This window comes from Plecotus auritus (assembly GCF_963455305.1).
Source record: "Plecotus auritus genome assembly, chromosome: 10".
In the NCBI taxonomy this organism is placed as follows: domain Eukaryota; kingdom Metazoa; phylum Chordata; class Mammalia; order Chiroptera; family Vespertilionidae; genus Plecotus; species Plecotus auritus.
This window is the reverse complement of record NC_137785.1, coordinates 8,867,879-8,891,004: the sequence shown is the minus strand read 5'-3', so window position 1 is coordinate 8,891,004 and position 23,126 is coordinate 8,867,879. Positions and strand designations below refer to the sequence as shown.

Here is a 23,126-nt window from a genome sequence, read left to right as displayed (position 1 = left end):
TTAGATTCCATATATGAGTGAGATCAAGTGATATTGTCTTTCTCTGACTGACTTATTTCACTTAGCATGATGCTCTCCAGGTCCCTCCATACTGTGTGAAAGGGTAAGAGATTCTTCATTTTTACGGCTGCATAGTATTCTAGGGTATAAATGTACCATAGTTTTTTATCCACTCATCCACTAGTGGGTACGTGGGCAGTTTCCACATCTTTGCTGTTGTAAATTGTGCTTCTATGAACAGGGGGGTGCATCCTTTCTATTTGATTGTTTCAGGTTTCTTAGGATTGTTGTAGTAAAATATAGAAATGCTTAAAAAATGCTTAAGGAGCCCTGACTGGTTTGGCTCAGTGGATAGAGCGTCGGCTTGCGGACTGAAGGGTCCCGGGTTCGATTCTGGTCAAGGGCATGTGCCTTGGTTGCGGGCACATCCCCAGTGGGGAGTGTGCAGGAGGCAGCTGATCGATGTTTCTCTCTCATCGATATTTCTGACTCTCTATCCCTCTCCCTTCCTCTCTGTAAAAAATCAATAAAGTATATTTAAAAAAAAAATGCTTAAGGAATGTTAGAAAAGTTAAAAAATGTTTGAGTTAACTTCCCTTAAAAGTTAAAGTGTGCCCTAACTGGTTTGGCTCAGTGGATAGAGCGTTGGCCTGCAGACTAAAGGGTCCCAGGTTCGATTCCAGTGAAGGGCATGTACCTTGGTTGCGGGCATATCCCCAGTGGGGGGTGTGCAGGAGGCAGCTAATCGATGTTTCTCTCTCATTGATGTTTCTAACTCTCTATCCCTCTCCCTTCCTCTCTGTAAAAAATCAATAAAATATATATATAAAAAAAAAGTTAAAGTGTGATATTAAAGATACATTCCCCACTTCCCTGAAGCATGTGTACCCCTGAGATAAGGATTTGAACTGACACTGACTGACTTGGGTCAAGATAAACACTTGTGTGAGTGATGTACTCTCCTTAGCCCCCTCGCAGTGTTTAAGATGAACATATGTGCATTGATGTAAATCATTGATAGCCACCTGAGCTGGTACGGGTACGAACAAGCTTTAAATATGGACCCCTGACAGGCAATGATGTTTGTCTTGTCAAGACATTACAAAGGTCCTTCCCTTTGTAGGTCTGACAAGTGACGCCTCTACACGCTCTTTTTCCTGCCAGATGATAGAAAAATGGACAGTAATCCCCAATTGTGACACAACTGAGCTCTTGGTAGAAAAATACGAGCATTCCTGCACCTGGACAGCCCAGCCCAGCTGCCGGACCACAGCGGACAACACCATGGGGATTCCTAACTAAGCTTGTACCTGCAGCCGCTCAGGATTTGTGTGAGTAATAAAAAGCTGTGTGATTTGCAACTGCATATGTTTCATGTGGTGTAATTCCTCTGGTAGTTAATTGAATTAATTTTTGTATGCTTAAACTTAAACTTAAAGCCTATGGTCTTTTTGGTCCTAAGCCTGTCCTCAGTCCTGCTGATGAAGAACAGTCTCTCCATCAGCAACTACTTGACTGTCCCAGTTCCTGCACGGTTAAACTTTATCTCGAGGGACGCCTTAGATGAACGCCCCAGATCCTTTCCTGGGATCTACTTGGGACAAGGATATATTCCTAGAAGTGAATCACTGGATCAAATGCAGTTCCATATTAAATTTTTTGCAAAAACTCCAAACTGATTTCCATAATGGCTGTACCGGTTTGCATTCCCACCAGCAGTGTACTAGGGTTCTCTTTTTTCCACATCCTCCCCAGCACTTTCCCTTTGTTGATTTGTTGATGGCAGCCATTCTGACAGTGGTGGGGTGATACCTAATTGTTTCTTTAATTTGCATCTCTCTGATGATCAGTCACTTTGAGCATTTTTTCACATGTCTCTCGGCCATCGTTTTCTTTTTTTCTTTTTTTTCTTTTTTTTAATTTATTTTATTGATATTTTACAGAGAGGAAGGGAGAGGGATAGAAAGTTAGAAACATCGATGAGAGAGAAACATCGATCAGCTGCCTCCTGCACATTCCTCACTGGATATGTGCCCACAACCAAGGTACATGCCCTTTACCGGAATCGAACCCGGGACCCTTGAGTCTGCAGGCCGACGCTCTATCCACTGAGCCAAACCGGTTAGGGCCATCGTTTTCTTTTTTAAAATATATTTTATTGAGATTTTACAGAGAGGAAGGGAGAGGGATAGAGAGTTAGAAACATCGATGAGAGAGAAACATTGATCAGCTGCCTCCTGCACAGCTACTGGGAATGTGCCCGCAACCAAGGTATATGCCCTTGACAGGAATCTAACCTGGAACCTTTCAGTCCGCAGGCCGATGCTCTGTCCACTGAGCCAAACCTGTTAGGGCTCGGCCATCTTATCCACACTGCATCCCAGGCAGAGCTGACACTTCGGATGGCATCAGAAGCAGATGATCTTAGGTATGAGTGTCTGTTTTGTGATATTAACTTTGTATAATGGATTCAATGGAGGCAGGTTAGAGCCAGTTAGAGACATGAACAACCTCCCCCAGCTACAGTTGGCCTGAAGGAGACACAGCCAAAAGTCCTGAATGAAGAAACAATGCCTGCCATTCAGAAAGAGCAGGTCCTGACGAAAGATATGCAAAACCAGCCCCGCAGGTGCAGGAGAAACAAACTTGCCCCAGACATCACCTCCCCTGAAGGCACTAGAGGGCATTTAGTATACTTGGTGCGTTCTTGGGCTATTTGACCCTAAATCCAGTCCTGAAGTCAACTGAGAAATACTGGACCCTGGCCTTGGAGCGGAGAAACTACATTACCCACAAGGCCAGGCATGGAATGCTACCTGGCTGAGCCAATGGGGGCTCAGATAAGGCATTTCCGTTTGGCCGCTTCTGTAGGGCGGGACCAGTAGTCCTCTTGGCGGGATTTCGTCTTCTGATATGTTTTTCTCAGGCGGTCAGGAGTTCCTGGGCTCAGAGTCCGGTGGAGGAGTGAAGAGGAGTGGTGTTCCCCGCCTCACAGCCAATGGTCGGAGCCTCCTGTGGTGCTCCCAGCTCACACGTGGGATTGAAGCTCGGATTCACCACCCGGACCCACGCCAGAGCCGCGACAGGGACCGCCATTCCTACAGTGGGTTCTACTCCAGCCGCTCCCGCCCCGCTCAGCCCACAGAGTGCAATGGCAGCGCCCGCTCAGAGAAACTTCACTGAGGTGAGTTCGAGTCCCCCAGGCCCTCACCTCCTCCTTTCCCAGACACCACAGCTGGGGGAGGGTGCCTGTAAGGTCAGCCAGTTCAGTCCGCATGGAGGACCGTGAGGAAGGCGGAGGGGAGAGAGGAGTGTTGTGTCTTCTGAGGACACAGCCAGTGCAGGGCAGAGAGGACAGGGGTGACTTGCATCTGAGGTTCCCCTGAGGGTGTGGGCTGTGAGGATTGGCGGACAGATCAGAGGCTGCAGGGAGGACGTCACAGACTCATTGGGGCTTTCCCGGCTGTGGGGTCCATCAGAGGCCTGGGGTGGTCCTGGACCCGGCTGGAAGACAAGCTCTCTACATGCCATGTGCCAAGTTCATGGGGGAGTCCAGCGAGATCCAGTGGCTTTGGAGCAGGAACGGGGGCAGAGCTGAGGGAGTGAACCTGGGTCTGAAGATGGGAAGGGGTTAAAGATTACCCAGTGGTGTGCACATCTGGAGGAAGTGTGAGCTGATGGTCCCCGGGACCTGGTGTGGGGACTTAAAGGAGAAGCGTAAACCCAGGCTTGGCTTTGTCTTGGAGGCATGATCTAGGAGACTGCAGTGGAATTGCTTGGCAGGAAGGCTGGGGCCCTGCAGGCATCACCCAGACCTTAAATGGCATTGCTCTCTGCCCTCCCCTCCCCCAATCCTTCCCACCCAACCCAGCTGCTCTGCTGAGGGCAATCCCAGTGAGTAATGGGACTGTGATGAGAGAGCAGCCTGCACTGGCATTAGGGCCTGGTGTCCACACTAACCGGGTGCCCTGGAGGAGGTTGAGGGGGGGAAGGTGTGTAAGGAGTAGGAGTGGGGGTTCTCAGAGAGACAGCTCTGGTTTCAATTGTCTCCATTCTGACAGGTTGGAGTGACCTTTGAGGACATTGCCCTGTACTTCTCCAGGGAGGAATGGAGCCTCCTTGATGAGGGTCAGAGACAGCTGTACCTGAATGTGATGCTGGAGAACTTTGAACTTGTATCCTCGCTGGGTAAGACCCTCACTCTCACCAGTGACCTGGGCTTGGCTTTATGACTTCCCATTTCCCAGGTCCATCTCCCAGGGTGTGCTGTGTCCTCCCATGTAGACTGTGGTTCTGCTTGATTGTTCCAGTTTCCTGGGTAGTTGGTGTCCTGGGGAGGGTTGGTCTGTTTCCTCTGCTCCCTTCTATTCCTGAAGTCCCAATTCTCCCCGCTGTACTAAGTTCACAGGGAAGGACCTGTGGTTAGTAGTGTTGCAGGAAGCCTGAGAGATTCCACCTTGATCAGTGAGGAAAGCATTTTCTATATTCCTGTTGGTCATGTGTGTGTGTGTGTGTGTGTATATATATATATATATATATATATATATATATATTAAATAAATATATATATAAATATATATATATATATATTTTAAATAAATCTTTATTCAGATTATTACAATTATTTCTCCTTTTTCCCCCCATAGCTCCCCTCCACCCATTTCCCACCCCACCTTCTGCCCTTACCTCCCCCCACTGTCCTCATCCATAGGTGTATGATTTTTGTCCATTCTCTTCATGAACCCCCCATAGCCCTTTCCCCCTGAGAATTATCAGTCCACTCCCTTTCTATGCCCCTGATTCTATTATATTCACCAGATTATTCTGTTCCTCAGGTTTTTAATTCACTTGATTTTTAGGTTCGCTTGTTGATAGATATGTATTTGTTGTTCATAATTTTTCTCTTTACTTTTTCTTCTTCCTCTTCTTTAAGAATACCTTTCAGCATTTCATATAATACTGGTTTGGTGGTGATGAACTCCTTCAGCTTTTTCTTATCTGTGAAGCTCTTTATCTGCCCTTCAATTCTGAATGATAGCTTTGCTGGGTAGAGTAATCTTGGTTGTAGGTTCTTGCTATTCATCACATTGAAAATTTCTTGCCACTCCCGTCTGGCCTGCATAGTTTCTGTTGAGAAGTCAGCTGACAGTTGTATGGGTACTCCCTTGTAGGTAATTAACTGTTTTTCTCTTGCTGCTTTTAATATTCTCTCTTTGTCTTTTGCTCTTGGCATTTTAATGATGATGTGTCTTGGTGTGGTCCTCTTTGGATTCCTTTTGTTTGGGGTTCTGTGGGCTTCCTGGACTTGTAAGTCTATTTCTTTCACCAGGTGGGGAAAGTTTTCAGTCATTATTTCTTCAAATAGGTTTTCAGTATCTTGCTCTCTCTCTTCTTCTGGCACCCCCATAATTCTGATGTTGGTACGCTTGAAGTTGTCCCAGAGTCTTCTTACATTATCTTCAACTTTTTGGATTTTTTTTTTTTTTTTTGCTTTTTCGGTTGAGTGTTTTTTGCTTCTTTGTATTTCAATTCTTTGACTTGATTCTTGTGTTCCTCTAGTCTGTTGTTGGGTCTCTGTATAATATTTTTTATTTCAGTCAGTGTATGTTTAATTTCTAGTTGGTCCTTTTTCATATCTTCGAGGGTCTCGTTATATTTATCGGCCTTTTCTAGGATATTCTTAAAAAGTCTTATAACGGTGGTTTTGAATTCTATATCCAGTCGTCTGTTTTCCTCCATTTCTTTCGTTTGTGATCTGATTCTTTGACCCCGCATTTTCACTGCTTCCCTGAGTTGGAAAGGTAGATATTTGTGCTAGGTTTCCAATATGGCCCAGTGGGTCTGCTTCCCCAGTTAACCTGAGGTGGACACTCTTGGTGCACCCCTTTGTGGACTGTGTGTACAGCCTTGTTGTAATTAAGTCTTTATTGTTGTTGGTATCACTGGGAAGAATTGACCTCCGGGCCAGTTGGCTGTAAGGATCAGCTGTGTCTATGCTGGGAGAAGTTCGGTGCTGGAGACAGCCTTATAGGATTAGACTTGCCAAATTGCAATAGCCTCTGTGCTCAGCCTGGATGGGGTGGAGTCTCAGTCTTGGCTTCTTGTCAGCCTTGCCCTTGCGCGCATGTGTGCTTTCAGTCCTCCGCCTTCCCCAGCTCGAGTCTCCGCCTGAGAGTCCAGACTCCCCCCTCAAGAGCATGGGTCCCCAGGGGCTCACCTGGAACTGGGGTTCACTGCAGTCAGAACTGGGGCTCAGTGCCGTCAGGAGCCTCTGACTCCCTTTCACTAGGGAAAGCCTGTGGCAACCTCCGCAGCCTTTGTGCGCACTGGCACGCGCGCGCGTGCGCACTTTCAGTCCTCCGCCTTCCCCAGCTCCCGAGTCTCCGCCCGAGAGTCCAGACTCCCTTCATAAGAGCGTGGGTCCCCAGGGGCTCGCCTGGAACTGGGGTTCACTGCAGTCAGAACTGGGGCTCAGTGCAGTCAGAATCCTCTGACTCCCTTCCACTAGGGAAAGCCTGTGGCAACTTCCGCAGCCTTTGTGCGCACTGGCCCGCGTGCGCCTTCAGACTTCTGCCTTTCCCAGCTCGAGTCTCCTCCGCCTTCCCCGGCTCCCGAGTCTCCGCCCGAGAGTCCAGATTCCCCCCGTAAGAGCGTGGGTCCCCAGGGGTTCGCCCGGAACTGGGGTTCAGTGCAGTCAGAACTGGGGTTCAGTGCGGTCGGGGGCTTCCTTCCCCCTTCCGCCAGAGAAAGTCAGCCAGGCTCTCAGCCGCCCTTCCTCTCTGCGCGCACAAAGCCCCTTTGCCGTACCTCCAATTCTCTGTGAGTTTTTCTCTTTCCTTCTAGTTGTAGAATTTTCACTCAGCCAGCTTTCCTGTGGTTCTGGATGGTGTCCGTTCTGTCTTTTAGTTGTAGTTTTGAAATTGTTGTGCGAGGCAGCAGTTTAGGTGTTTACCTATGCCGCCATCTTGGTTTCCCCATTTCGGTTAAACATTCTTTTGACTACCTTGTATATATTATGTATTAATTGCTTACGGCATATAGGAACACATATTTTTGCATGTGCTTAATTGCGCTTTGCAAATATTGCTCCCTCACGCCCGCTTTTCTACAAAATCCCTGTTTTTGGCAACCCTGTTTTCCGCAAGTCTAGTGCCACCATGATTCTAGCAAGCTCAGATGCTTGTTGCTACTGCTTAGCAATAAAGTATTTTGCATGAAGTTATATGGAGTTTGCTTTTGAGACAGTCATTGCATTGTTATTGGCCTGCACTATGGTATTAACATACTTTTATTATTCCCTGGGAACTGCAACTATTTGTGTGAATTTCTTTCCATATTGCAATATTTGCTTTATTGTGCCGATCAGAACTGAATCCACAATCTTTAATCGATCCCTTCATATAATTTGCAAGTATTTTCTTCTGTTCTCTAGATTTCCTTTCATTTCATTTTGTTTATTGCTGTTGTGCTGTGAAGACGCTATTTTTCTTTATTTGTTGCAGTGTGGACTGTTTGTTTTTTCTTTTTTGTGTTGTGGTTGGTGTCACATTCAGAAAATCCTGTCCAAAATAAAGCTCCAAAACTTTTTCTCTCGGTTGTCCTGAGGAGTTTTACATTTTTTTTTAAATAAATCTTTATTCAGATTATTACAATTACAATTGTTTCTCCTTTCCCCCCCATAGCTCCCCTCCACCCGGTTCCCACCCCACCTTCTGCCCTTACCTCCCTCACACTGACCTCATCCATGGGTGTATGATTTTTGTCCAGTCTCTTCCTGAACGTCCCCATACCCTTTCCCCCTGAGAATTATCAGTCCACTCCCTTTCTATGCCCCTGATTCTATTATATTCACCAGATTATTCTGTTCCTCAGGTTTTTAATTCACTTGATTTTTAGGTTCACTTGTTGATAGATATGTATTTGTTGTTCATAATTTTTCTCCTTACTTTTTTCTTCTTCCTCTTCTTAAAGAATACCTTTCAGTATTTCATATAATACTGGTTTGGTGGTGATGAACTCCTTTAGCTTTTTCTTATCTGTGAAGCTCTTTATCTGCCCTTCAATTCTGAATGATATCTTTGCTGGGTAGAGAAATCTTGGTTGCAGGATCTTGCTATTCATTGCTTTGAAAATTTCTTGCCACTCCCGTCTGGCCTGCATAGTTTCTGTTGAGAAATCAGCTGACAATCTTATGGGTGCTCCCTTGTAGGTAATTAACTGTTTTTCTCTTGCTGCTTTTAATATTCTCTCTTTGTCTTTTGCTCTTGGCATTTTAATGATGATGTGTCTTGGTGTGGTCCTCTTTGGATTCCTTTTGTTTGGGGTTCTGTGCGCTTCCTGGACTTGTAAGTCTATTTCTTTCACCAGGTAGGGAAAGTTTTCAGTCATTATTTCTTCAAATGGGTTTTCAGTATCTTGCTCTCTGTCTTCTTCTGGCACCCCCGTAATTCTGATGTTGGTACGCTTGGAGTTGTCCCAAAGTCTTCTTACACTATCTTCAACTTTTTGGATTCTTTTTTCTTTTTTTTGCTTTTCCGATTGAGTGCTTTTTGCTTCTTTGTATTTCAATTCTTTGACTTGATTCTTGTGTTCCTCTAGTCTGTTGTTGGGTCTCTGTATAATATTTTTTATTTCAGTCAGTATATGTTTAATTTCTAGTTGGTCCTTTTTCATATCTTCGAGGGTCTCGTTATATTTATCGGCCTTTTCTAGGATATTCTTGAAAAGCCTTATAACCGTGGTTTTGAATTCTATATCCAGTCGCTTGTTTTCCTCCATTTCTTTCGTTTGTGATCTGTTTCTTTGACGCCGCATTTTCACTGCTTCCCTGAGTTGGTAAGGTAGATTTGTGTGCTAGGTTTCCTATAATGCCCAGTGGGTCGGCCTCCCCAGTTAACCTGAGGTGGATACTCTTGGTGCACCCGTTTGTGGACTGTGTGTACAGCCTTGTTGTAGTTAAGTCCTGATTGTTGTTGGTAGCACTGGGAGGAATTGACCTCGGCCAGTTGGCTGTAAGGATCAGCTGTGTCTACGCTGGGAGAAGTTCGGTGCTGGAGACAGCCTTATAGGATCAGACTTGGAAAACTGCAAAAGCCTCTGTGCTCAGCTTGGATGGGGCGGAGTCTCAGAGCGGAGCAGACAGTCTTGGCTTCCCGTCAGCCCTGCCCTTGCGCACGTGCCCCCACTCCCCTGCCTGCTGCGGCTCCCCTGAGTCTCCGAGTCTCCGTGTGCCTTTCTCTCTCCCTGACAGTCCTGACTCCCCCTATATGAGCCTGGGTCCACAGGGTTTCGCCTGGAACTGGGATTCAGTGCAGTCGGAACTGGGTTTCAGTGCATTCGGGAGCTTCCTTCCCCCTCCCGCCAGAGAAAGTCAGCCAGGCACTCAGCCTCCCTTCCTCTCTGCGGGCGTGTCTCCGTACCTCAGCCTTTTGCCGCTCCTCTGATTCTCCGTGAGCTTTTCTCTTTCCTTCTACTTGTAGAATTTCCACTCAGCCAGCCTTCCTGTGGTTCTGGATGATGTCCGTTCTGTCTTTTAGTTGTAGTTTTGAAATTGTTGTGCGAGGCAGCAGTTAGGTGTTTACCTACGCCGCCATCTTGATTTCCTCTGAGTTTTATGTTTTAGTGCTGATATTTAATTTTGTCCTGCAGGTTGAGTTCCAATTTATCAGTGGTGATCAGTATTGTTGTTTTACATGTGAGTGTTGATTTTCAGCAGCACCATTCATTGAAGAAACCATCTTTCCCTTCTTCTGTGTCTTGCAGCTTTGACAAAGATTACTTGAAAGTATGTGCCTGGGTTTATTTCTGTGTTTTCTGTTCTGTTCCGTTGATGTATGTGTCTGTGTTTCTCTAGCAACACACTCTTTGCTTGCTTTCTCTTTGTAATAAATTGAAGTCAGGAAGTGTGATGCCACCGAGCTTTATTCTCACGATTGTTTTTGCTATTCTCATTTTTTAGTTCCATATATTTCAAGGTTCTCTTTTCATTTCTTTGTAAAATACCATAGGAATTATTCTCAGGATTGCATTTAATCTGTAAATTGCGTTGTGGACTATGGATATTTTCACCATATTTTTTTTTAAAAATTCTTGTTTAAAGTATTATATATTGTCTTACATATATCGTGCACTTGCAGGGGTGTGTGTGTCCCTCAGCCCCGCCTGCACCCTCTCCAATCTGGGACCCTTTGGGGGATGTCCGACTGCCGGGTTTAGCCTGAATCTGGGACTGCTGGTTCCCAAACACGCTTGCCTGCCTTCCTGTTTGTCCCTAACCGCTTCTGCCTGCCAGCCTTATCTCCCCCTTACCACTCCCCTGCCAGCCTGACCGACGCATAACTGCTCTCCTACTGGCCCGATCGTGACCAACTGCCCTCTCTTGCCAGCCCGGTCGCCCCCAACTGCCCTCCCCTGCAGGCCCGTCACCCCAAATGCCCTCCCCGGCCAGCCCGGTCGCCCCTATGTGCCCTCCCCAGCTGGACTGCTTGCCTCTAATGACCCTCCCCTGCAGGCCTGGTTCCCCACTACTGCCCATACCTGAATGCCTGATTGCCTCTAACTGCCCTCCCCTGCCAGCCTGGTTGCCCCCAACTACCCTCCCCAGCGGGCCTGGTCCCCCCCAACTGCCCTCCCTTGAAGGCCTGGTCCCCCCCCCAACTGGTATTCCCTGCAGGCCTGGTCACCCCCAACTGCCCTGCTCTGCCAGCCAATTTGGTTCTGATTGGTCAGTTTATATGCCAGTCAATGTCAAAAGCTCCACCTCCTAGGCAGCCATTGGCTCTTAACATTCACCCAGATTTGGTTCTGATTGGTCAGTTTCTATGCCAGTCAGCATCAAAAGCTCTGCCTCCTAGTCAGCCATTGGCTCTTAACATTCACCTAGACTTGGTTCTGATTGGTCGGTTTCTATGCCCATCAGCATTTCTGGGCCTATCAACGGGGCCGGATGAGAAAGGCGGGGCTGATCAGCAGCCCCAATGGAGGCCTGGACAGAAATGGAGGGAAGGCTGTTGGCCAGGTGGGGAGAGAAAAAGAGGCAAGTTCTGATTAACGGCTGCCACAGAGGCTGCGGATTAGACCCTGCCTCTCTCTCTCACTGCAGGCCTCTCCTGACCTGATCTGCAGCGCCTTAGGCAGTCAGGGCTGGGTCAGGGTGCCAGCAGCAGCGGCAGTCAGTTCTGGGTCGCCTTGGCAACCCAGCACTGACTTCTGATCTGGTCTAGCCTTCAGTCATAGGCAGTCATTACAACCCTGGCTCTTTATGATATAGATTATATATGTCTCCTTTTACCCCCATTGAGCACAAATGAGTGAGATCATGTGATATTTATCATTCTCCGACAGGCTTATTTCACTTAGCATAATGCTCTCCAGGTCCATCCATGCTGTTGCAAATAGTAAGAGTTCCTTTTTTACAGCAGCATAGTATTTCATTGTGTAGATCTTCCACATTTTTAAAAATATATATATTTTATTGATTTTAGAGAGGAAGGGAGAGGGAGAGAGAGATAGAAACATCAATGATGAGAGAGAATCGTTTATCGGCTGCCTCCTGCACGCCCCCTACTGGGGATCAAGCTCACAAACCGGCATGTGTCGTTGGCCGGAATCGAACCTGGGTCCCTTCAATCCGCAGGCCGATGCTTTATCAACTGAGCCAAACCAGCTAGGGCTGTTCAGTAGTTTTTTGATGAAAGCTTTCGGGTTTTCTATGTACAATATCATACCATCTGCAAATTATGACAGTTTTACTTCTTCTTTTCAATTTGGATGCCTCCCATTTCTTCTTCTTGTCTGATCGCTATGGCTAGCACTTCCAGTATTATATCGAACAGGAGTGGTGAAAGTGGGCATCACTGTCTTATTCCTGTTCTTAGGGAAAATGGTATTAGTTTTTGCCCATTGAGTATGATGTTGGCTGTAGGTTTGTCATATAAGACTTTTATTATGTTGAGGTATGATCCCTGTACTCTCACTTTGCTGAGAGTTTTTATCAAGAAAGGACCTTGGGCCCTAACTAATTTGGCTCAGTGGATAGAGCATTGGCCTGCGGACTGAAAGGTCCCAGGTTCAATTCCAGTCAAGGGCATGTACCTTGGTTGCAAGCACATCCCCAGTGGGAGGTGTGCAGGAGGCAGCTGATCGATGTTTCTCTCTTACTGATGTTTCTAACTCTCTATCCTTCTCCCTTCTTCTCTGTAAAAAATTAATAAAATATTTTATTTTTTTTTTTTTTAAAAAAGGGTGTTGGATTTTGTCAAATGCTTATTCTGCATCAATTTATATGATTATGTGATTTTTGTGTTTCAATTTGTTTATGTGATGTATCATATTTATTGATTTGCGGATATTGTGCCCTCCTTTCATCCCCAGAATAAATCCCACTTGGTCATGGTGTATGACCGTTCTATTGTAATGCTGGATCCGATTTGCCAGTATTTTGTTGAGTATTTTCTCATCTATGGGGGTCACTGTGACTACAGTGGGAGAGCTGCTGTGCAGGAGACACCCCTTTGGAGCAGGACTTGCTTCATTTGGGCTTGGGTGCTCAGTGCCTCTGCCCCAAGTGAGTGTGTCGCTTATGGATGTGAAGAGTTGTAATCTGGTATGGTATGACACTGACCATTTGGTATACTTACTCTTGGGTTTCCAGGGAGGTGTAAAGTCAGCCTCTGTCTGGAGCCACCCAGCCGGATCTACAGAGAGATCTGCAAATTCTCTCTGTATCGGGTATGGAAATGCCCTGATGAGACCCAGCTGTGAAGCAAGGAAGGCTAGTTCTGGTGCCTCCTGTGGGCCCTTTATTGATAGGTTTGGGGCTCCCTGACCCAGCTACAACTTGTTTGACAGGTTTTAGCCTGAGCAAGGACAGGCCATTCATATACAAAAGCTGCAGCACACAGCTTGGGTGGGGTTGTAAATTGGATGGGGTGAGGTCTCAGGGAATCACCTGGGCGGAGCAAACTGAAATCCTTGTCAGTCAGGCCTGCAAGCACCTTCATTTGGGAGAAAGCCACCCCTGAGTTCCTGCCCCGATGCCAGTCAGTCCAGTGTCTCCTCATATGTGTCTTGATCCGCCCCTCCCCCCAAGGCTGGCCTGGCCCTGAAGGTCAGAGGAAGCTGGAGCGTGTAAGTTCAGTTTGTGCTGCTGACAATGTAAGAGGAGCAGCTGGGTCTCCTGCAGCCTCTGTGTCACTCAGCCCCAGTCCACACTGGTGTTTACAGCCCTTAGTTCTTACTGCCAGTAGGGACTTCTTCCCAGCTCTGGGACCCTGGGCTGGGCATTTGGTATGGTATGGGACCCCTTGCTCCACCCGATGATCTCTGTAGAGATGACCTCCCTCCCAATTAAAAAGTGGCCCACATGGGTACCAGACCAGCACCTTCTGTGACTCCGCACCTCCTACCAGTCTCAGTGTGCTGTCTTCTTTACTTCTCTAGTCGTAAGACTTCCTTTCAGCCAGCTGTCCAGAGGTTCTGGCTGATGGTTGTTCTGCATTTTAGTTGTAATTTTGATGTGGTTGTGGGAGGCAGCGCCGCCATCTTGGATCTCCTCTCCCGTAACTTTTCTGAATTCAATTCTTTATTCTTCTTTTATGTTCACCTGAATAGTGAGATTATTTTTTCCATTGATTTTTTTTTCTTAGAGAGAGAGAGAAAGGGAGAGGCAGAGAGAGAGAAACATCGATTGGTTGCCTTACACATGTGCCACCACTAAGAGGGGGGATTGAACCTGAAACCCACTTACCTTTTCCTTACTGTGAATGGAACCCATGACCTTCCAGTGTACACGGAGGCACTCTCAGCACTGAGCGACATGGGCCAGGGCTATTTATTTATTATTTAAATTATATATTTATTTATTTTTAAAATATATTTTATTGATTTTAAAGAGGAAAAGAAGGAGAAAGAGATAGAATCATGAATAATGAGTCATTGACCAGCTGCTTCCTGCACACCCCTCACTGGAGATTGAGCCGATCACCTGTGCATGTCTCCTCACAAGGAATGGAATTGTGATCTACTAGGTCATGGGTCGATGGTCAGTCACTGACCATACTGGGCAGCCTTTATTTATTGATTTTAGAGACTGGAAGAGAAACAGAGAAAGAGGGAAACATTGATCTGCTGTTCTACCCATCTAAGCATTTATTGGCTGTCCCTTACATGTGCCCTGATGGGGGATCAAACCCACAACCGTGGTGCATCAGGAGCACATACTCAACAAGTGAGCTACCTGGCCAGGGCTCTGAATTTGTTTATTAATGTCAGAAACTCATATGGGATCTTGACAAATTTCTCTATGGAGGGTCATGTTGTCTCCTAACATCAACATCTTTTCTGATGCTTTGTGGTTCATAGTGTCAGGTGTAATATCTTACCTTTCATTTCTTCATTTATTTGAGGCTTTTTGAAAAAATATATTTTATTGATTTTTAAAATATATATTTTATTGAATTTTTTACAGAGAGGAAGGGAGAAGTATAGAGAGTTATAAACATCGATGAGAGAGAAACATCGATCAGCTGCCTCCTGCACACCCCCTACCAGGGATGTGCCCACAACCAGGGTACATGCCCTTGACTGGAATTTAACCTGGGACCCTTCAGTCAGCAGGCCGACGCTCTATCCACTGAGCCAAACTGGTTAGGGCTATTTTATTGATTTTTTACGTAGAGTAAGGGAGAAGGATAGAGAGTTAGAACCATCGATCAGCTGTCTCCTGCACACCCCACACCGGGGATGTGCCTGCAACCAAGGTACATGCCCTTCACCCGAATCGAACCTGGGACTCTTCAGTCTGCAGGCCGACACTCCATCCACTGAGCCAAACCTGCCAGCGCTGAGGCTTATTTTTGTTTGTGTGTTTGTTTTTTTTGCTTTAGTCTAGCTCAAGGTTTCCCTATTTTTGTATTTTTCAGAAAAGTACCTGTTAGGTGTTCTTTTTGTCTTATCTCACTTTTATTGATGCTTATTCAAATATTTATTATTTCATTCCTTTGCCACCTTTGGGTTTACTTTCTTGTTTTGTTTCCAGATCCCTGAGATGGCACATTAGGTTTTTTCGCAACTTCTTTCATAATGTAGTCTTTTTTTTTTTTTTTAAATATATTTTATTAATTTTTTACAGAGAGGAAGAGAGAGGAGAGGGATAGAGAGCTAGAAACATCGATGAGAGAGAAACATCGATCAGCTGCCTCCTGCACACCCCCTACTGGGGATGTGCCCGCAACCAAGGTACGTGCCCTTGACCGGAATCGAACCTGGGACCTTTCAGTCCGCAGGCCGACGCTCTATCCACTGAGCCAAACCGGTTTCGGCTCATAATGTAGTCTTTTATCCCTATAAAATTTCCTCTTAAAATTGCATTTTCTGAATTTTATACATTATTTTTGATAGGTTGTCTTTTTATTTACGTTGTCTCTAGACTTTTTTTGAATTCTGTTTTGTTTTTAGATATCTTGAAATTCTTATTTATTTATTTATTTATTTATTATTGTTTTCAGATAGAGAGGAAGAGAGGTGGAAAGAGAAAGGTAGCTAGAGAAACATTAGTGTGGGGGAGAAACATCAATCGGTTCCCTTCTGCACACAAGCTAACTGGAAATGGAACCCACATACTGATATGTGCCTTGACTAGGAATTGAATCCTTGACCCTTTGGTACACAGGACTATGCTCCAGCCAATAGAGCCATACTGGTTAAGTCAGTTCCTGTTTTCTTTTTTTTAAAATATTTTTAAGTATATTTTTATTGATTTTAGAGAGGAAGGAGAGAGAGAGAGATAGAAACATCAGTGTTGAGAAAGAATCATTGATCGGTTGCCTCCTGCAAGCCCCTTACTGGGGACCGAGCCCAGACATGTGCGCTTAACCGAAATCGAACCTGAGACCCTTCAGTCCGCAGGCCGACTCTCTATCCAATGAGCCAAACCGGCCAGGGCCATTCCATAGTTTTTAAACACAAAAATTTCCAGTATTTTTTGAAGAACAGGCTCCTAGGGTCAATGATAGCAGAAGTACAGTGGCTGCTGGTGGTAACTCTGACCCTTGTTTTTGACTGTAGGTATCTTCAAATATCTTTGTTCACCCAGTCTTTCCAGTCATCCTTTCTGTACACTTCTCCTTTATTTGTGTTCTGCAATATTGTTTGTCTTCAAGGTACTCCTATTCCCATTTCCTATGGGGTTACTGTTCATGAATAGCTGTCTACTTACACTGGGATGGGGGAAGATGCTCATATCTCTGATCCTGCCATCTTGCTGATGTCCCTCACATAGGACTTTTGTCTGTGATCTCATTTGTCCTTTGTTGTTCTACCACAATGTTGACCATCCATCTTTTCTGTTTTTCTTTGACAATTTGTATCATTTATCCCATGCAATGGCTCAAATGGGATTTAAGGGGAAGAATTATTTTTGCATCACAGAAGAAACACGACTATGAAAAACACAGTGGTCCCACAGCCGGTCTTGCCTTGGTGAAGGGTCACTGGGGAAGAATTCTCCACTGGCGTTTGTTACACTCATAGCTAGAAACCCTGTGTTTTCTTACAGTTGCTTATTCCTCACCGAATTATGCTTGTTTGTGCTTCTTGTTGATACTTTGCAAACTACTCAGTTCTAATAGTGCTCATTTCTACTCGGATTCTCTGCTCACGGATAACCTTACCCTCTCTGGACTTTGCGCCTCTGCCTCTTTCAGAGGTTTCTCTTTACGGCAAACCAACGTTGGTCCATGCCTGCAGCGCCTTGGAAGTGCACACGGGTTATTATATTGACGTTGAACACATGTGCTCTAATACAATTAATTTTTATGGCTTTGAGCAGCTTTAAATTATTCTACACAGACTCACATGGCCAGCATGTAACGTCCTAAAGGAAGCCGTTTGTGCAGGAACAATGAGTAGAGCCTTCCTCTCTTCATTATATCTTATCCTTTGCTTCTTTCCCTCTCTTGGTGAGATTTTCCTCATCGACTGACTTTTGGGGCCAAGTTATTTATAACAGCAATTTTCTCAGTGTCTAACTCACTCATCTTGAAAATCTTTCTATGGAATCATACCTAGTCATGACAGATAAACATTTGTGGTGAAGATATTCTGTTTTCATGAGGTCAACATGTACTTCACCAGCGTTTCCTTTTGTTCAGGTTGCTGCTGTGGAACAGAGAATGTGGAGGCCCCGACGGAACAGAAGGTTTCTGTAAGAGTGTCACAGGCCAGGAATCCCAAGGTAGCCTTGTCTTCCCAGAAGAGCCATCCCTGTGAGAGTTGTGGGCTGGTCTTGGGAAACATTTTCCACGTGATGGAGGGGCAGGGAACACAACACAGACAGATACTGTTGAGATGTGGGGCATGTGCAAAACGATTTTACTTTATAGTAAAATTTCACCAGCATCATGTGAGAGAGAAGACTTTCAATACAGGTGTGGACAGGATCTCACGTGCAAACAGCTGCAATTTCAATGTGTCCAAGAATCGTTTCACATGTGGGGAGGTTGGGCATGGTGTCCTTACTGGGCCAGGACATCTCCACCTAAAGGCTCCTCAGACCAGGGACAGTCCAAATGCTATTTCGACGCGTGCGATGATGTTTCAAAGGAGAAAAAATTATTACACCAGAAAAGAATGTAACAAAGACTTTAGTTGCAACCACAATTTTATTCCGGAAAAGGATGTCCATGCAGGAAGTTGGTGTTTTGTGTGCTCTGAATGTGGAAAATATTTAACCAGATTTTCTAGCTTTCATTATCAACAGCGAGGTCACACTGGAGAAAAACCTTATCAGTGCAGTGAATATGCGAAAGCTTTTAGCAGTGGTAACAGCCTAGGTGCTCAGCAAGCTTTGCACACTGGAGAAAGGCCTTATGAGCGCAGTGAATGTAAAAAAGCTTTTACCAGTAGCAGTTCCCTCCATTATGATAAGAGAGTGCACACAGGACAAAGGCCTTATGAGTACAATGAGTGTGAGAAATCTTTTACGGGTAGCAGCAACCTTCATTGTCATCAGAGAGTTCATACTGGAGAAAAGCCTTATAAATGTAGTGAATGTGGCAAGTGTTATACAAGTAGCACTGATCTCCGCTATCATCAGAGAGTGCACTCTGGAGAAAGGCCTTATGAGTGCAATGAATGTGGAAAATCTTTTAACACTCAGTCTCAACTTCATAATCATCAGAGAGTTCATACAGGAGAAAAGCCTTATAAATGCAGTGAATGTGGGAAATCTTTTATACATAGGCCTTCCCTTCATAATCATCAGAGAGTTCATACAGGTGAAAAGCCTTATAAATGCAGTGAATGTGGGAAATCCTTTACCTACAGGACTGCCCTTCATTGTCATCAGAGAGTTCATACAGGAGAAAAGCCTTATAAATGCAGTGAATGTGGAAAATCTTTTGCAAGGATCTATGGTCTCCAATATCATCAGAGAGTTCACACTGGAGAAAAGCCTTATAAATGTAGTGAATGTGAAATGTCTTTTACAAGTGGCTCTGGTCTCCAGTATCATCAGAGAGTGCACACTGGAGAAAGGCCATATGAGTGCAATGAATGTGGAAAATCTTTTAAAACTAAGCCTCAACTTTATCATCATCAGAGACTTCATACAGGAGAAAAGCCTTATAAATGCAGTGAATGTGGGAAATCTTTTAAACGTAGGCCTGCCCTTCGTAATCATCAGAGACTTCATACAGGTGAAAAGCCTTATAAATGCAGTGAATGTGGGAAATCTTTTGCATGGATCAATGGTCTCCAATATCATCAGAAAGTGCACACAGGAGAAAAGCCTTATAAATGCAGTGAATGTGGGAAATCTTTTACACATAGTTGTGGCCTTCGTAAGCATCAGAGACTTCATACAGGTGGAAAGCCTTATAAATGCAGTGAATGTGGGAAATCTTTTACCCAGAGCACTGCCCTTCTTTGTCATCAGAGAGTTCATACAGGAGAAAAGCCTTATAAATGTAGTGAATGTGGAAAGTCTTTTAGAAGTGGCACTCGTCTCCAATATCATCAGAGAGGGCACACTGGCGAAAGGCCTTATGAGTGCAATGAATGTGGAAAATCTTTTAACACTCAGTCTCAACTTCATAATCATCAGAGAGTTCATACAGGAGAAAAGCCTTATAAATGCAATGAATGTGGGAAATGTTTTGCAAGGATCGATGGTCTCCAATATCATCAGACAGTGCACACAGGAGAAAAGCCTTATAAATGCAGTGAATGTGGAAAATCTTTTAAAAGTAGGAGTGGTTTCCATTATCATAAGAGCGTTCACACTGGAGAAAACCATTATGAGTGCAATTAATGTGTGGTATGTCTCAAGCATATTTCTACATTCACTCTCCACATAAGATTCTAAATGTGAGAAATTTCTTAGATGTGTCGGAAATGTAGTTTCTTAGATAGTACTTAACAATAGTACAAGAAATTTTGTGGATCCTCATTTTCTGAATTATATCTCATACATGTACTCATTTATATTATATAAATTTCCCTTAAGTGTTTTTGCTGTTCTGTGTGTTTGCTTATTTTGGAACACTATGTAATTATGTTGCACTTTCTAACATAAAGAGATGTCTTGCCAGATCTATGTCACTGCATATTTCTGTTGCTGAAGGTATTTCACTTGAACCACCTATAAGGTCTCTACAGATGGTATCAATCACCATCCTCGTGTGACCAGGGAAGCTAACTCTGTTGTCTAATTTGTTGAAGGAAATTAGGAATACCTGAGCCCTTAGTTCTTACTTGTTTCCCTGTCATGAGTTGCCACATAGGACTCATTGCTCTTGGCGCCAGTAAACATAATGTTGCAGAAGAACTGCCATTTTCAGGGACACACTTTCCCTAGATGCCAGGGATAAATTTATTGAGGGCCTAAGTCAACAATGGGAGAACTACCAGTCTCAGGTCTCTTTCTTTGCAACATAATGAAGGCCTTTTCCTAAGACTTCTTTAATCTTGGTGTTCTATTTACTGTGTGGGTTAGTTTATAGGGAGATCTCGGCTCTCCAAGCACGGTGTGTGAAAAAGTTTTATGTGGTCTCCAACATTTTTGTCATTGAGGCAAGACTATTGTGCAGAAATTAACATTGTTTCCCATAATTTTCCTATTAAACGCTGTGGACTCTAGTCCTCATGTGAAGATGGATGCTTTGAGACACAGAGATCACTCCAAAGAGGGGGTAGCTGTGACAACGTCAAGTATATCTGGGAGCAGCGTGAATTTTTTTCTTGTTTTTAGGGGATGCTAACATTTGAAGGGAACCTCCTGCCCAGGTCTTGCAGAGGGCCATGTGCCCTAATGCCTTCAATTCCATGGGTGATGGTCACTGGTTGGAGGACCATTGCAGTGAGGGGAACCACTTTCACTGCAGAAACACTGACCTAATTGTTGTTGAACCAGACTGCAGGCTATTAGATGGAATGGTCTTCATCTAAATCTGCACTCAGAAAGGTTTCTTTTGACGAAAAGACTACAGTAGCGGTGTATACACAGATCTGAGTGACTCCAGGCATGTTTATTTTCTGTGGAGCAGTCAATGGCATTGATTATAATCAAGAGGTTTTGTGGGTTCTTGTAGCTTCTCAGATGTTCCCATCAGAGCCATTGGTGCTCCGGCAGCAGAACAAAAATGAAGACAAAGGGATGTGGCTTTTGAGACCCAGGCAGCGTTCCAGTGGGTTTCAGTGAAAGTTCTTCCTTGTTGTATTTTCTTTCACTGAGATGAGACTCTCTCCCAGAGGGCAGAAGTATGTGGATTGAATATAGCGTTGTCAAATCTGTTGTCTCAAAATAGGTGAACGTACATTTCCTTTATCTTGAACCATTTTTTAACAGCTGTAATGAGTAAATTGCCTGTGTTAAGTATAGTGTTTCATAAATCTTGACAGGTGCTTGAAACTGAAACCATCATTACACTCATAATACTGACCATATCAGTCACTGTATTTGTTTCATGACCTCATTTAATCTGTATCTGTTCTTCACAACTTTCCTAGTACCCATGGATTTACATTCCATTTTATTCAAGAACTTTGCTTTTTCTAAGTATTTTTCTGCTTTAGTTTATATTTCATAAGTTCTTGGAGATTTATTAAAGATATATTAGTAACTCATTTCTTTTTTTTGCTAGACATTCTTTTTGTTGATGTTGTTAATCCTCACCCGAGGATATTTTTCCATTGATTTTTAGGGAGAGTGGAAAAGACAGGGAAAGACAGACAGAAACATTGATGTGAGAGAAACACATCGATTGGTTGCCTCCTGCATCAGCCGTGACTAGGGCCCAGGCTGGGAAGGAGTCTTCAACCAAGGTACATACCTTTGACTGGAATCAAACCTAGGACCCTTTGGTCTGCAGGCCTATGCTCTATCCAGAGCCAAATCAGCTAGGGCTCGGTAGATATTCTTATCTTTGAATATATCACCATCATCTCCATTTTAATAAATATTTGGTTATTTCTAATAAAGCTGGTACAAACATTTCTGAATAATTCTTTATGTGGATATAAGTGTTATTTTTGTCAGTCGGACATCCCCCTAAGGCTCGTGGAGTGCAAGAGGGCACAGGCCGGGCTGAGTTATCACCCCTGAGTGTGTGAATTTTGTGCACCGGGTGTCTAGCTTAAACATATTCTATAATTTTGTCATTCTACCTCACTGTTGTTCAATTGTATTTTTTGTAAGAATTGAAGGCGAGCCTTTTCCAGACATGTTAAACATTTTTATTGTATTTGTATAATATGTTTTAATATTTTTTCCTTTATAATAAATACTTTAATTTGTTTATAAAACATTTTCATTGATTTCATAGAGCAAGCGAGAGAGAGTGAGAGATAGCAACATGAATTTTCAGAGCACAGCCAGCATGGTTCTGTGATTCCTTATGCACCTATGAACCAGGAGGTCACGGTTCCATTCACAGACAGGGAGGATGCCCATGCCCCAGCTAGATCCACAGTGCGGGGCATGCAGGAGGCAGCTGATCAGTGATTCTCTCTCAGCATTGATTTCTCTCTCTCTATCTCTGTCTGCTTTGAACTTCGCCTCCCCTTGCAGAACATTCCCAGGACAGGCACTTCTCACTCCCTGATGCCCACAAACATCTTTCTTCGGGAGCATTTTAGTAAGAAATGGGACCTATGAGAAGCCACTGACTCTGCTGCAGGGAGGCAGGGGCTGTGGGCACTCAGGTCTCATTGTGGTGTGGCCCCACCTGGGAATCTCCAGCAGAACTGGAACTCCCTGAATCTCAGTTGGCTGAATGTGACATGCAGATGATTGATGGCACTAACTTTGGTGTTCCAAGATAAATAAAAATAACAAACTGGAAAAAAAAAATAACAAGCTGAGTACTTGTTGCCAGGATTCCTGGGTTAGGTTGTTTAATCATTTTCTCGTAATTTTAACAACAACCTGGACAAGTGGAAACTCATATCAAACTGCTGAAAAAAATCAGTATCAGGGAAATGAAGTCAGCTCCTCAAGTTTACACCACAGACAAGTGTCAGATTCAAGGGGCCAGATTTTAACCATGATTTTCTCCAGCATCAGACACAGTCTCTACCACTGATGTGCAGCCCTCACTGGAGCAGGTACAGCATGAGGACCAGGGTGGCTCAGCTGCAGCTCCTGTTTCCATGGTTACAGTTATGCGTTTCCTCCCATTCCCTTTACATCTCAGAGCCCTTACCCTTGGCCTCCTCGTGTTGAGGGGAACGCCATCATTTCTCAGCTGCAGTGGTTTCTCCAGGGGAACCTGCTTTCAGAGTGAGCTGCTGTTTGTCTGCCTGCCCTTTGATCCCAGCACAGAGTTTGACCCACAGGAGACCTCGGCAATTAGGGTTTTGTCTCTGCACCTTTGCCCACACATTCGGTGTCATACAGTGATCCCATCCACTGATAAATTTCATGCCTCAGTTTGACACTTCAAATTATGTTCCTATTTGGTACTGACATTCACCCTGCAGCAGGGAACATGGATTCTGGGACCTAATATTAGGGAGTGGTGCTGAAGTCCTACAGGATCCTGATCTCATGGGATGGGTGCTCACCTCTTATTCATGTATAGCACCCACTGCCCATGTGATTCTGTCCTGTATATCCCTACTGGCTGAAT

General features: G+C 44.6%; 1 protein-coding gene across 1 annotated transcript; it reads left to right on the top strand.

The window, feature by feature from the left end:
• The first annotated feature begins 2,857 nt into the window (after positions 1 to 2,857).
• LOC308235922 (uncharacterized protein) lies at positions 2,858 to 22,318 on the top strand. The gene is made up of 3 exons (XM_080645162.1): positions 2,858 to 3,184; positions 4,062 to 4,188; positions 17,151 to 22,318. Exons 1-3 carry the CDS (start codon positions 2,999 to 3,001, stop codon positions 19,307 to 19,309), a joined length of 2,472 nt encoding a protein of 823 aa, XP_080501288.1. The 5' UTR covers positions 2,858 to 2,998; the 3' UTR covers positions 19,310 to 22,318.
• The last annotated feature ends 808 nt before the right edge of the window (positions 22,319 to 23,126 follow it).